The 14,566-nt window shown below is 46.1% G+C and overlaps 4 protein-coding genes across 4 annotated transcripts; 2 read left to right on the forward strand and 2 right to left on the reverse strand.

The window, feature by feature from the left end:
* Positions 1–621: 621 nt before the first annotated feature.
* Positions 622–2,140, forward strand: J7337_011238 (uncharacterized protein; the record flags this gene model as incomplete). Its single annotated transcript, XM_044828787.1, has 2 exons — positions 622–1,023; positions 1,229–2,140. 2 exons carry the CDS (start codon positions 622–624, stop codon positions 2,138–2,140), a joined length of 1,314 nt encoding a protein of 437 aa, XP_044677341.1.
* A 1,829-nt stretch (positions 2,141–3,969) lies between these two features.
* J7337_011239 (uncharacterized protein) lies at positions 3,970–5,500 on the forward strand (the record flags this gene model as incomplete). The annotated part of the gene is made up of 3 exons (XM_044828788.1): positions 3,970–4,006; positions 4,061–5,404; positions 5,481–5,500. 3 exons carry the CDS (start codon positions 3,970–3,972, stop codon positions 5,498–5,500), a joined length of 1,401 nt encoding a protein of 466 aa, XP_044677342.1.
* Positions 5,501–7,495: 1,995 nt separating this feature from the next.
* J7337_011240 (uncharacterized protein) lies at positions 7,496–8,359 on the reverse strand (the record flags this gene model as incomplete). The annotated part of the gene is made up of 1 exon (XM_044828789.1): positions 7,496–8,359. One exon carries the CDS (start codon positions 8,357–8,359, stop codon positions 7,496–7,498), a length of 864 nt encoding a protein of 287 aa, XP_044677343.1.
* A 4,518-nt stretch (positions 8,360–12,877) lies between these two features.
* Positions 12,878–13,705, reverse strand: J7337_011241 (uncharacterized protein; the record flags this gene model as incomplete). Its single annotated transcript, XM_044828790.1, has 1 exon — positions 12,878–13,705. The coding sequence occupies one exon, from the start codon at positions 13,703–13,705 to the stop codon at positions 12,878–12,880; it is 828 nt and encodes a 275-aa protein (XP_044677344.1).
* Positions 13,706–14,566: the final 861 nt, after the last annotated feature.

The raw sequence follows: 14,566 nt of genomic DNA on the forward strand, positions 1-14,566 counted from the left end.
ATCAAGATCAGGCCCCCGGGAACAAGAAAACAGCAAACACTAAACAAACGGTATCAAAATAAACTTAGCAAAAGTTATTCTAAGCTTAGGCTATATTACCCAAGTCTTTTTGTCATCTAGGATCGAGTTCCTGGGTTTTTTTCTCCTCCTCTAGTCAGGCTGTGAGAATGCCATTTCATGACTGAGGTGGTGTTGTGCTGCTGACGGGCGGCAAGGGTATTCTCAGTCAAGTGGTGTCATGTTGGCGCATTCGCTTACATTGAGGCCTGCCACATTCTGTACCCGGTGTACGATACAGGCTACGACCCCGACGCTCTCACTAACCCAATTCGTCCATTTTGGCTGCTTCCCCCCTCATCTTCGATAATGAACAGTTTACTCAATCTGGCTTGTATGATAAGCAGCTTAGAAGTCTGTCCGCCTTATGAGGCCGCCGAACCGCAGAGCCTCACAGTTCGCAAAGAAACCCACTCAGGTCCTGCATCCTTAGACCGTGACTAAAAGAAGCACTTTTGACCCCTGCTGATCTTTCGATCGGGAAAGCTGATGCTCTCGGCAAAAGGGAAAGCATCAATTGCGCTGCCAACCAAAGCCGAATAAAAGAGACATTCTAAGATCATAATGTCTCTCTACAAGCAATTGAACAAATGCCTCATCCCTTGTCACGAAGACTCAGAGTTCCTCCCACTAAGCGAAATCAATGCTAGAGTAACCGAAGCCAACATCAAAGTGGAAATCCCTGTCAGGAAGCGATGCTTCTCGAATCGCAGTCTGCCAAGAACGATATCAAACCAGGCCAGAATCGTATTTTCCATCTTAGTTCTCATTCAAGAAACGACCGCCATTGTTGATCTTGTTTGTCGGGATAACATCAGGGATGAAGATCTTCCTCTTACTAGACAATCCGCCAATGGAGATGACGGAAATGTCCTTATATCTCCCAAGACTGGCAAAACTTTCTCCTCATTTTCGTTCTGGCCAAGGGAGGCGAGCGTGCGAGACTTTCTGAACTTTCAATGGCTGGTACAAGCGCCTGTACTGGTCCTTTTCGGTCAGCATCTGTTACTGGATCCGAAATGCCCTCTTCCTTTGATAGATTGTGTTATGAAATGCAAAAGTGGCCCGAACAGTGTGCTGCATAAATGCAAGATCCACGGAGCTCACCAGACACTCTTCAAGGTCACAATATCTGTCACCGATAAGACGTCCAAGCGCTAACAAGATCTAGGACAACCCTGAGCCCTATGTTGCTGTCAAGGAGGTTGCCAACGATGAGACTTTCGAGCAGGAAAAGGCAAACCTGGAGCTTACACAATCCCTCAAGCATGAACACCTTATCAAATTAATCGCTACCTGTCAGAAGGGGCCCGTTTGCTACTTCATATTTCCTTGGGCCGACGGTGGAGATCTGAGAGACTTTTGGAAAGCCAATGACAGCAAAGAGCGCACCCAAGAACTCGTCTTGTGGTCTCTTCGCCAGATGCTCGGCATAGTCAGTGCAATCCACGCCCTGCATGGAAAAAATACCCGACACGGAGATATCAAGCCACAAAACATCCTTCATTTTCTCAAAGCGCACGATGGTGCTACCATGGACAGTAGAGGAAGGCTGATCCTTGCAGATGTTGGAGTCTCCAAGATCCACCGAGAGATTACCAGCATGAGGCAAGACCCCACGAACTGCCAGCAGTCCACAGTCACATACGAAGCACCCGAAGCACAGCTAGATCAACGCGAAGGCAAGGCAAAGGCAAGGAGTCGGCGGTATGATATGTGGTCTCTAGGCTGTATGTTCTTGGAATTCACTGTCTGGCTCGTCTTTGACTACAGCACCATCAGAAGCTTTAGAAAGTCGAGGCGTACCCGAGATGATCCCAAGGACGCGTTTGGAAGCTTCTTCGTTCAGACTCCAGACAATGTGATACAGATCCACTCGGCAGTCATTGAAGCTATTGGTCACCTCCGGAGTCAGCCATTTTGCGGCGATAATACTGCTTTGGCAGATCTCATCCTGCTTATTGAAGATGACCTATTGCAAGTTGACGCTGAGAAACGGATGGAAGCTCCGAAACTCTTGGAAAAGCTTGAAACAATCACTCGTAAAGCCGAACAGAGCTCCGATTACTTGTACCCAATATGATGGCAAGGCTGGTTAGCATACACATTGTAGCAGCGTTCGACAACAGCTCACGTATATCTTCATCGCATTCAATTTTGTCGGCGACTGTACCTCAGCCTCTTTGAAAAAGCCCTGTCGAGAATTTCCAGAGTCTGTCCCGCCTAGCTCCCTCAGCCTCAGGCGCCATACCATATTCATCGCCATCGCAGTTGTCGAGCTTGAGGCCAACAGCATCACAAGTTGAGATCTTGGGCAGCAAGAGAAGTGCTTGCCTTGATGTCGATCCCCATTTCGCCATCGATAAAAGATTCAGGCCAAGGTCGATCACAGGTCCACTCCATGAGATTGGCCAGATTCTTGTGCTTCCAAGATGATACATGCTCATGCATTACATGTGGGCGGGTCTATGACAGTCAGTCTTGTATATTGGCATATATTAACCCATACTGACATCATTGCAGCGACCGACACTCGGCTATTCGTTCTGCGGTGTGACGAGTTCTGTATATCGACGTTGTAAGTTAATACTACTGAAGTAATTCATGGTCTGGGTTGCTGTTATGGAGATGACTGCCGCCTATAAGCTTTAGCTTTAGGCTGCGAAACACAGGTGATGAATGGAATACATAAGGTCGGATAAAGTTACCCTTCGATAATGGCGAATCATCACCGACGCACGCCACGCCACCTGATTCTCAATTTGGTTCAGGAACCAAAGCCAAGCGGCCACACGTGGCGTTCACCACCGACGCCACTTACCATCTCTCAATTATAAGTAGTACACAGGAGCAAATTTAAATGTTTATATGCAAGCCGAAGGCAATTCATTCTAAGAAGGAAGACAAAGGGCAGCCTCCAACTTGATGGATTGCCAGAGCATATTGGTGCAAACTAAACTCATCAAAGCCTGTGTCTTCCCCCCTGAGGTCGTTCAAGCAAGCTATACTTAACGAGGAACAATTACCACCCTGTTCCAACGGATTGACGCGTCCGCATCTTAGCTATGAGTGAGAGCATCGATATATTACTTAAACACGTCAATTGATGCATATGCCGTTCAGTGGCGGCTGAGGCTTACAGTCCCACCAAACCATACCCTGCATGATTCCATCGAGTCCGCTTCCGCCACAAGCAATCCACGCATGCAATCAGTAACTCTACCCTGACGCGCTCACTATAGATTCTTGAGGCACTCAGTGGCGCTTCCACCTTTCGTGTCTTGGAACATATTCATTTTGAGTTTGCCAATATGGTCAGATCGTACAGCCACCTCGTCTTGTACCCCGCGGCAAATTTGTCGCTGGGTGCCGTATGTACATTGATTGGGTAGAGCTCTATATTGAGGGACACGATATCGTGTGCTCATCACTACACTGGCAGCACGATGTTTAACTTTTTGGCCTGCGATATAAGAAGCCTGGTCCCCCACAAGTGGGTGCTGACGAAGTTAATCAGGGCACGAGAAAACGCTATTAAATGACACTGAGTTCCGTCAAAGCGGGCGATGCCCTCCCCTCGCACTCATGCTTTTTCACATCTTGCTTTTACTCTGAATTACCACGAAAACCATTTTTATCTTTACGTTGCAGCGTTCTATTGAGTTCATGATGCTCTGTCGCTTTTTGTTATGCATATTCGCTCTAAGTAGCTTCGGCATTGCTGCACCACCCACGCAGCCAGCTACCAATGGTGTTGAGGCTCGCTTTGGCAGTGAACACTTGGTGGTTGGAGCTCCGGGGAATCATGTTTTGGCACAGCTTGAGCGTCGTTGCTTCAAGGTCGGATCTTACTTCCTTCTTGTCAACGCAACGCCTTGGACCATGACCTTGTCTAGAAACGTAAGCTACCAGATGAGGCAATTCAAGTTTCCCAAAACCATCAAGCCAGGTGAGAAACCCTGTATTGGTCGTTGTTAGTTTGCCTGAACTGATTGAGCGCTAGGCACGTCGAACAGAATTTACATCCAGGGCAAAGGCCATCCAGACGATGCTGGTGAAGCAAGCTACAAATTCAAAGACCTGCCCGGCGATCCCGATTTTGAGCTTAAATACTCGTTCAGGAAGGCTGGCATTCGATTTACAAAACTTAGGACTCTCAACAACAAACGCGGCTCGTTTCACGAGTTGGCATGGCATTGGGACAATAACTTTCCCTTTATTATCGCCAGCTCTGAGAGTGATCCTCAAAATCCTTCACTTTGGCCATGGCTTGTCTCATCCAACCCCCCTGAAGACTGGATGCACTCCATCTATCCCCGGATCGCATGTCTTACGCTCCGAGAGCTGGCTATGCCCGCAACACACAACTCAGGCTCGTCCCGCTTCCATCGAAAGTCATGGTTTGGCCAACCCGCGAACACCAAAGCTCAGGAGTACAACATCTCAGAGCAGCTGAGATATGGTGCTCGCTGGTTTGACATTCGTCCTTCCAAAACTGGTGGCAAGTGGGCAACTGGCCACTTTGGGTTCAGCCTAGGCAACTGGCATGGAGGCAATGGCGAGTACCTCGATGACATCGTTGAGGCCTTGAACTATTTTACCATGAGAAACAAAGAACTTATCATCCTCAACCTTAGCCACGGTGTAAACTCAGACACCTTTAGAGGCAAAAAGAACGTATGGATGACCCAAGAAGAATGGAACGAGGTGATGACGAAACTGACGAAGATCAATTACCGAGTTAAGAACCGGAGCTTTGTACGTGACATTACGAAACTTCGGGTATCTAAGCTCATCCCGGACCGTGCCGCTGTTATTATTATTGTAGACGATTATGTCCACAAGAAAAAGTTTACGGGTCTGGTTGAGAAGACCATCCTAGTTCCAGTCGACCTTTCCGCATTTGCAGACAAGGGGTTCTTTAATCGATCTCAGTTCCCTCTGTTCGACGAGTACTCCAATACAAAACACCAGAAGAAGATGACCGTCGACCAGTTAACCAAGATGAAAAAGCAACGGAAATCCCCAAAATCGAAAATGTTTCTTCTCTCATGGTTTCTGACCCAGTGTACACACCCTATCATTCCAAATGCCCAGCATGCTAACCGAGCCCTCATTGAGTTACTCTGGCCAGCAATGTCTCCATCGACGTATCCAAATCTCATCAGCGTTGATGCGTATCCTAAAAATGCAGACTTGGCAGCACTGGCAATGGCAATCAACTATCACTTTGCTCCGCAATGTGAAGTTTCTTCGGTGAACTCCACGGACTCATCTTTTTCTGCCTCTTGGCCATTCTCACCCATGCACAACAATCATACCCCGTGCGCCGGGCAAGATAAAAAAGGTGAGTGGCCTTGAGCAGGTCATGGAGACCGGACTTGGATAGTCGGAGTTGCTTAAATTGTACTGACTCGGTTTAGCCAGCGTCATCCAAGTATAGTTGAACTTGGTTGCACTGTTATAACTGGTGATGGGAGTAGTCGGAGCTCATTGAACATAAGGAGTTGGGGGGGGGGGAATAGGTATAGAGAGGGATGGATGTTGTTTTCGTGACGAAACAATTGTAAGGATGCTTGTTAATTTTCAACACTTTGCTATAACCTATAAAATGTAATTTCTAAGATACGAGATAAAAATTGCTAGTGTCACCACATCGCCTGCCTTTACAGCGTGAAGCTTCAGATCGTGGCCAGCAAGCACTGACGTAGCTGGTGGGTTTGGCGATCTTGTGATTTTTCCAACAACCCCACTTGGTCGCCTCTCATGGAAGTGACTGACAGCCAGATTAGGTACAGCAGCAGTGAAGCCCGAATCCGGAAGAAGCTCACCTCGGCTCGCACCAACTGTTATTGGGTCAGGTTGACGAGCGTTTTTTCAGGGAATTTAATTGGATATCGGCGTTGTGACCAGTTCCAGGCCTGCTTATTAATATCCCGTGTTTCTCCAATTTTTGGCACAGATGGGCCCTCGTCAACCATTGGCGGTGACGTCGAGGACATCCATCCGACTGGGGCTTGGAACCCCTCCTCACAGATCCCGGCAACTTGACCCGCCTCATCTGCTTCTCTTGCCGCTTGCACAATGCTTTTTCGGCCATTGACTTCTCGGCCATGCCGGTTGTTTATTACATGGCAATGCGCTTCTCGAATTCACGTCACCTCCACAACTAGCAACAAGGTAAACCAGGCATCGGTCACCCTTTACAGCACACAGACAACGCTGCCGAATGTTGCGTTACGCCTGATGCCGCTGGGAGGCTCAGTCACGTATGGCGTTGGATCTTCGGATGGAAACGGATACAGGAAGCTCCTGCGAGATCTCCTTCTGGCCGACGGGTATGAAGTGTGTATGGTTGGTTCACGCAAGGCTGGATCCATGCATAACAACGAAAATGAAGGTTGGCGTGGCTATCGGCTTGACCAGATCGAAGGTAAAGCAAGACGATCGGTCGCGACTGTCAAACCGAACCTCTTCACAATCAACGCTGGATCCAATGACTGTATCCAGAGCCATAAGCTTGATGCGTTCGGGCGCCGAATGGATGATCTGCTCGAATATTTATGGGAGACCTCTCCACTATCAACAGTTATTTTGTCAACGTTGCTAGTAAACAAAGACGAGCAAGTCAACTCTCGAGTTCAAGACATCAACGGTCGTCTCCGGAACCTCGTTGTGTTGAAGCAAGCGGAGCAAAAAAAGATAATTCTTGCAGATATGTATTGTACCAAAGGCCCTGAGATTGATGATCTATTGGATGGCACACATCCCAATGATGATGGGTACAGCAAGATGGCGCATGTTTGGTTTAATAGCATAGCAAAAGCCCGGGCAAACGGTTTCTTTCATAAATAAAGACAGCCGGATGACTTTCATCGAAATGTCAATTATCAAATTGAGCCCCGTCCTAACCTTCTAATTGTTTGAGAATTTTCGACTGGCTTAATAATTTCCATATTCTATTCAACATAGAGGTGGCCACAAGGTTGAAAAGAGACAGAACCAGCTTGAATAAACATGCACTATTGTAATATATATGGTCTACCCTGTATCATCCCATCCGCTAATAACCGAGCCATGAAATATCCCCACACTGGGATAACACTAGATGATACAAATGTAGGGTTGAGGCGGTGTCTCGTTCCTTTACGCTCTTATGTTCTTTTAACCTCTCTTTCCAATAGTGCTTTTACAAAACTTAGACTGCGGGCGTACTCTGGTAAATCTACTATGACCAACTCATCCTAGAGCTTCTTCTCGTCAAGGGACGCTCTGTTTCCCTTTACGCAAATCGGTCAAGGATCTCTATTATAATAGGCAAATCTGAGTACCGTAACTTTGCTTAAGATGTACTCCGCAAATGAAGGATAGCAGGCTTAAGCTTTCCCGAAACTGTCTTGGCTGAAAGGCTGTGTATATTAGCCTGTATAAAATAAACTCAATTAAGATTTCTTATTGTATTGGCTTGATATGTCTCGTTGATATGAAGCAAGCTCTTCTCGATTCTTTGTTTCTCTGATATCAGCCCTTCCAGCTTCTTGCAGCGCCGCTTTTTGACTCCCTCCATCTCGGCGTTTTTCTTCTGAAGGTTCTTGCGTTTAGACGTAAGGTAGCGTTGACGTTCCATGAACCATGGGATCCAGAATGGCCTCCTCCTGCTTTTGGCTCTGCTAATTGCACGGCGCTCAACGTCAATACTGACATCGCAGTCGAGGATGACATTGTAGTTGTAGTCTATCTTTTCCTGTAGCTTCTTCTGTAGTTCCTCCTCTTTGGCAATCTTGTTCTCAATGGCCATTGTCTCGAGATATGTAGCTGTGGCCTCCTGGGCATTCCTTTTTAAACTCAAATCGGGTATAGAAGTTGGTGCATCTTTCGCTCCAGGCATATCTGACTTCTCAACTGTAGAATTCTCAAACTCTTGCTGAGGAATATCGTAGTCCACTAGGACTGGGAGCCCTTCACATTTCTGCTGTTGATGATCGTGAAAAGCAATATCCAGTGGTTCAGGAGTTTTTGCTTCGCACTGGTCAAACGGCTCAACAGTTGACAACGACATCAGCATGTCGGGAGGGTCTTCTGGTTCGGATTTAATTGTTTCCTCAACTGGCCGCGCAGAACTCTCCTTGCTAGTAGTAGTAGATAGCTCAGAACCCGACATGTGCTCCGCATGAGCTCGAGTGACAATGGTCGAAATAGCGAGGACAATGCAGGACTCGACCGAGGACTCTCGATGGTTGTTGGCAACCTCATCTTCCTCAGCCGATTGCCCCTTCAGTGTTGTTCTCTCATTCGGCGCCATGGTGTCGGCAGGTCGCGCTTGTTGAGTCGCGCGACACAGATGACTCATGAGTAATGTTGTTGAGGAGGAGGACGAGAGCAGCGGGTTGAGTGCTTTGACTAATTTTCAAGCGCGGGCGACAACGGAATTACGTCGGCTGTCTGCAGTTGATGAATTTAGTAGACGCGGTGCGATGCAAATGGCACGATGACGCGAAACAGACGGGGCCATGCAGATGACGCGTCTGGCTGGGGTTGATCTGCGTGCGGACTGTAGTGCTCATCTCGAGATGCAGTCATTGAATGAACTTCGCGTCCAGTCGCCAAAGGGAGCTTGATGGTCAGTGTTGCCTTGAAATGAGATGCCGAATTGATGCGTTGATGATGCTAGGTTTTGCTGGTCTTTTCTTGCCGTTGGTTCAGGTTCCGGTTATCGCATCAGTGGGGTAATAGTAGATAAGAGATAAGCAGATAATGATTGCACGCACCTCAACGCAGCACAAACTACGGAGTACAAATACAATAAATACGGACTATTGGTTTTTTTTAATATTACTTATTCTCTCTTATCTCAAATATCCAGTCTAGCTACTGTCGAATCTGTAAACCTGTTGTTCCCATTGCCTCGGTCCATTGTCCTGACCAATTAGGGCATTACTGGGGTTTTTTCCCACTGTTCCATAATCATGTGTTCGCCGAGTCCGAGATGATACAAACAGCGAGCTGTTATTCGGATGAACATGTCCTTATGAAAAACTCCTTCAAGGACTTGTTCCTGTTCACAGTTGTTCATAAAGACGACACTAGGGAGTTATGACTCAATTAGAATCTAACGCCCTGAAGTAATTGTCGTGAATAAATGGGTTCCTTTCCTCGGCAATTCGCTAAGCAGAAAATGAGCTGTGTGTCTGGTTCTATATCCAAGCAGTTGCGTGGTCCCGGCAGCAAGTCCGTGTCTTTCTATCCTGTGACTTGCCAAAAGGATATACCCAGATCAACTCAATCAAGAAGACATTGCCCTGGAGCCGGAAATCAGCAGTCAGCATAATATTCGCCAGGTCAGACCCCCTCGTCTTTTCGAAACAGATACAAATGATCTGAAGTCATTGGGAACCTCTTAATAAAGCCCTCGATCGAAAAATGGAATATCTCACTGACAGAGCGGCCAAACTGGAGAACAAGATCTCGATCTTCAGGAACCACAGAAAAGTTATTGAGGATGGTATGATCAGGGAGATAGAGCAGGTTCAAGTACTGATGTGGGGCGTCCAAGACCACCGGTGCTTCGAATACATGTTCTCGAGACTGAATATTCTTGAGGAAAGATTGAATTGCGTGCGGGAGGCTGAGCCGAAGTTACTGAGTGACTTGGCGAACGTTCAGGCCATAATCGCCCAACTCGAATTGGGGTTGGCCCAAGAAGTCATCAGCCTCTGCCCATCAAGGCTACCATGCTAGTCGATCCCGGCGACGAAGGTCCAAATTACCCGGACCTCGATTCTAGATATTACCAGGTTCAGAAAACCGAACAATCAAGAAGTAGCTTCTCCTGGAGTTTCATCACAAGATTCATCGCAGACCCAGAGTATAGAAGATTCCGGATTCGCCACAGAAAGGCAAACGAGTGCTTGACACATGAACCCTGTGATCACTGGTGATACCTAGATCCTAGAGAAGGGCTACGCCGGAAGGAATCGCTGTCGATCTACAACTGGTATGTATACATAGTGAAGTTATTGTCCCAGACAAGCATTTGATGGAAGAGATGAAGAGGTATGATGACGAGGTACAAGAGGGAGCTGGGCCAAGATACACAGACCGTCCTTGCTATATCTTTGATGCTCTGAAACCAGACTTCAGCATCCTTGAGAAGCTGGGTTTCCAGCTTTTGACGTGGAGCCTAGTAGGTGCTCGGTGGGAAAAAGTAACGGAACATTGCGGACGATTGGTTCAGCAAGCTCTTTGAGGTTCTGCGCTTTCTCCAATAGTCAACCCTAGAAACACCACACCCAGCAGTACAAGTCAACATAGTAAATATCGCTTATGAAAATTGTTCAAGAACCGAACAGCGTAACCTGAAAAATTGTAGCTCAAGCAACACTTGGAGCTGCAGTATGTATCGAGTTTGAGTTAACATAGATCTACAGTCTTAGCATTAGCAGCTGAACTCCATACAACAGTATTACCCCCAGGCCTTTTCAGCTACTCTAGCACCAATGAGCTGATGGATCTTCTCTCCAGGATGACCCGTATTGGCCCAAAGCTTGAAGCAGTTAGTAAATGATAATAGCTCTGCATGAGGATGACTTACACAGCCTTTTCCGCTTGGATCGACGCAATTTGAGTTAGGTGCACCTAGATCCTGGGGCCTCAGGAAAGCCTCATAGAATATGTCCCATATCTCTACGCAAGTGACTTTTGCGTCCGGATGGGACTTCTGGAAGCGAACAGTGTTTTGCCTAAGAAGGCTATTCCACCGATTCACAGCGTAAGAGACCATCTCGTAACTATGATGCGTGTCGTTGTTCTTGTGTGCTTGATGCGAGGGAAACAATTCCTTAGCTAAATACTGGTCAGATGGAACTAGGAAAGAGCAAAGGCTGCTTACGTGGGATCTCGATAAAGATAAAATTGCGAATTCCGGTATCGTAAAGTATCTGAGATAGCTCAAAGATACGTCGGTTTGCAGCCGCCAATATAGCGCCCTGGCCTCTCTTGTGCGATACGACAGACAAGTCGTTGAACCCGAACCAGACTGTCGCGACGATGTTCTTCTCAGTCCACGCCGCGTAGTGAGGACGATGGCCGATAGCATCCTGGAAATGAACGATCTGCTGCGCAAACGAAAACGACGACTTGCTTCTCGATGGTATTATCTCCGCATCCACCACTGACGCTGATCGGGCAAAAATGTACGCCAGAGTAAGCGTGGTGTTGAATTCAGTTGTCATATACGTAGCCCAGTTTTGACCGCCAGATGATGTATTTCCCGGCAACGCTGGATTGCCAATTGGATTCAACGCGCTGGGGGCGTCTACACGCTCGTCTTTTGGCTTTTCTCTCCTCTCCATGTCCTTCACTCCAGGTCCGGTTCTGGTATACGTATAGTTCGTTCGGAATCCGCTGCGGCTGTAGGAGTCACCACTTCCATGGTATCAGCAAACTGCTCAATCTTGCGAATCCAAGATGATGCTCACAATGCGACGAGGTATCGCTCATATGGTTCATTCGGCTCATTCAGCTCCCCCGCCTGGAATGAAACTTTCACTGGTCTGACGACATGTTGATTTGGCCTTCCTGGCAGGAATGGAAGTGCGAGGAAGACAAGTATCCCGGTTATGAAGAGAACTATTGTCAAAAGTCGCGCTGATACTTTCTCTTGTGACATTGTTGATTTGCTATGACATTGCTGATGGAGGAGCAGCACAATGGTGCGACAGACAGGCGCAAGGTCTCTCTTTATCCCCCTTTCTTTTCCTCCCTTCTCATGTGGCTTGGGTAGTAAGTCTCAGCCAGCCTCCTCTGTCAGGAGCTTTTGTTCAGGTTTCCGTCAGGATGTTATAATTGTCTTGACACAAGGAATGCGATGAACCGCTTGGACCCACATTTGAACACCTGTTCACATTAGCCCTACCAACGTCTTGTTTCACTTCTTTATGCATAAACAATAGTTCACACGATAGTGGGCTAATGTCTCCCTTGCATCTTGGCACTGTTACCCGAATTCCAGGAAATTGGGAATTGGGTGTTATGATTATCTCTGCTCTGTAACGCATCTTACACATTCCTCACCATCAACGCATCCTTGGGGATAACGTAAACCCGAGTCTTGCAAGTCAGTAGGCACTAACGTGAGGGATTCTTGAATACTGGGCAGTGTCTGGGTTAAAGATTACCCCAGCTCGCTCTACATGTATCTCCTAGTCATTCATACCAGACCAACATCTAGCAGTAAAAAGTTTTAATAATTTAAAGAATTGCAGAAAGACTTTATATCAACAGATAGAATCTGGTATGCTTATGGTATTATGCTTATGTGGCTTGTGGGCAATCTGATATGTAGTAGTATTTCTGTATTGTCTCAAGACAGAGATACTAACCCCTACAAAGACTGACCCGCATTAAAGAACGTTGACAAGGCGATCTCGTTGCTCAGTTAGTAGAGATTGAATTGACACATGGCTCCGTTGTTTGACTTTGGGACTATACGAAATGTGGCAGCGTAACTGCAACAGCAATGCTTGTCAAACACTGGTTGTCCCCGAGATGAGATGAGCAACTGAGGGGACGCAGAATCTGCTCCATTCATTGTCAAATTCAGGAGTAAGACGTGACGTACTCTAAGTATCGACTATTGTGGTGCTGTAAAAGCGGCTGTTGGCCATTGGGCATGTAACGGTAGGGCTACAGCGCGACAACTTTAAATCAGACATCGATTCAAGGGCCGAATTACCTTGCTATTCTTTGTCCATGACAAACAGGATATTTGTTCAAGGAATATCTCGCTCTTTTAATCGGTGCCAATGCTATCTACTAACTATTAGATAACATTATTCTCATCAAACTCCCGGTCAGCGCGTGCAGTCAGGGCTTGTTCGTCCAAGTGCAGCTCAGAGGCACGCATATCGATCTTCTTGATAACCGCTCCCAACACAACTTTGAGCAGCTCATCGTCCGACATGGATGTTCCATGTCCGCTCCAAGTCACCGTATCGACAATGTCTCGTGTTCCAGCCTCTTTATGCAGCTCGTCGTCGAGATGCTGTAGTGTCCTCTGTCGCTCAAGATGCGGCCCACCCAGGCGGAACAGTTGAACACCAGCCTGATGAATCGGTGCCTTGGCCTCATCGAGGGTTCTCGCGGCGTTGATCAGGGGCGTTTTGATGTCATCGTCGAATTGGCCAGCAGTGAGCACGACGATGTTGAGAGCAGCTTTCTCCTCTCCGGCTGTGTATTTGTCGCAGTACCATTTGAGGAGGCCACCAAGCCTGGCGCCCATGTTGCACTTCCCAGCCGGCTTGACACTATCAAAGATGCTGCCCACCTGTTTTCCCTTGCTTGTCAAGAGCATGTTGCCGACGAAGCCGCCAATATGAGTGTAACCCGACTTGCGGATGGATTGCAACCCGGGCAATTTGGCCAGAACGCCGCCTGGTCGGTGGTTGACGAAGTAAAGATCAACACCGTCTGGATCGTGCTTAGCACATATGGGTGCAATGCGCTCTATCAGCGTCTTGATCTCGGGCCAGTATGGTTGCATGGCCTCTGAGTCGTCAACGAGAAACATAGTGTCAAAGCATCGTAACTGCAGGAGTGTCTTCTCAAACTCATCAACATTCATAGTTGATTGAGGCTCGGGAGCTGACATTGTGGTTTCTTCCTGTTAAAGGGTAAGGTTCAGAGCTTGGCCGAAATAAGAAAGAGTTTTAATAAGAGACTAAGTGTAATTAATAGAGAATGTTAGAAAAGATAATAAAATGAGATAAAGGCGGTGAAGATTTGATGACGCATATAGTGGAGAAGGGGCAAGGGGGAGTGTGGACTAGAGTTTTTACTGCCTGAAACTAGAAATCCCGTTATGCTTAGTATATAAATGCTAATTATAAAGCAATACTTCTAATAACTCCTTTAACTATTTCCAGTAACCTCGACCCCCTTAAAGCTTCGATCTATTTATTACTAATAGAGAGGTGACTATAGACACTTCCTCCCCAGTTGACTGTACTGGCTATAAAGGCATTAATTAGAATCGCCTTTTAGGGTATTGTATCTAGAAGCAAAGACAAAGGCCGTAGTCAGGATAGGTCTCGGTATATAGATTTAGTATTAAGAAAAACAGTTCTAGTTAGCAAGGACCCTAATGCTATTAATTTTATTAAAGTCCCTATATTTTAAGTTCCTTTTAAAAAGAAAAGTAAATTAAAAGTAAAATAAAAATCTTAAACTTTTATTAATAATAAAAAAGTTAAGTAAAAGTAAATATAAAATATCTTTTTATTAATAAAAATAAAATATAAATATTATAATAAATAGAAATAATAATAATAGTAAATAATTATAAAAAGTATATATTAATTTTATTTAATTAAAGAAAAAGCTATATAAAATAAAACTTAAGTACTTTATTTATAGTAAAGAATTCTTTATAATTACTAATACTTTTTAAAAAAAAATTAATATTATTTATTTAAAAACTTATATTAAATTAATATTTTATACTTTATAATTA

Source organism: Fusarium musae, chromosome 8, assembly GCF_019915245.1.
Source record: "Fusarium musae strain F31 chromosome 8, whole genome shotgun sequence".
Lineage (NCBI taxonomy): Eukaryota > Fungi > Ascomycota > Sordariomycetes > Hypocreales > Nectriaceae > Fusarium > Fusarium musae.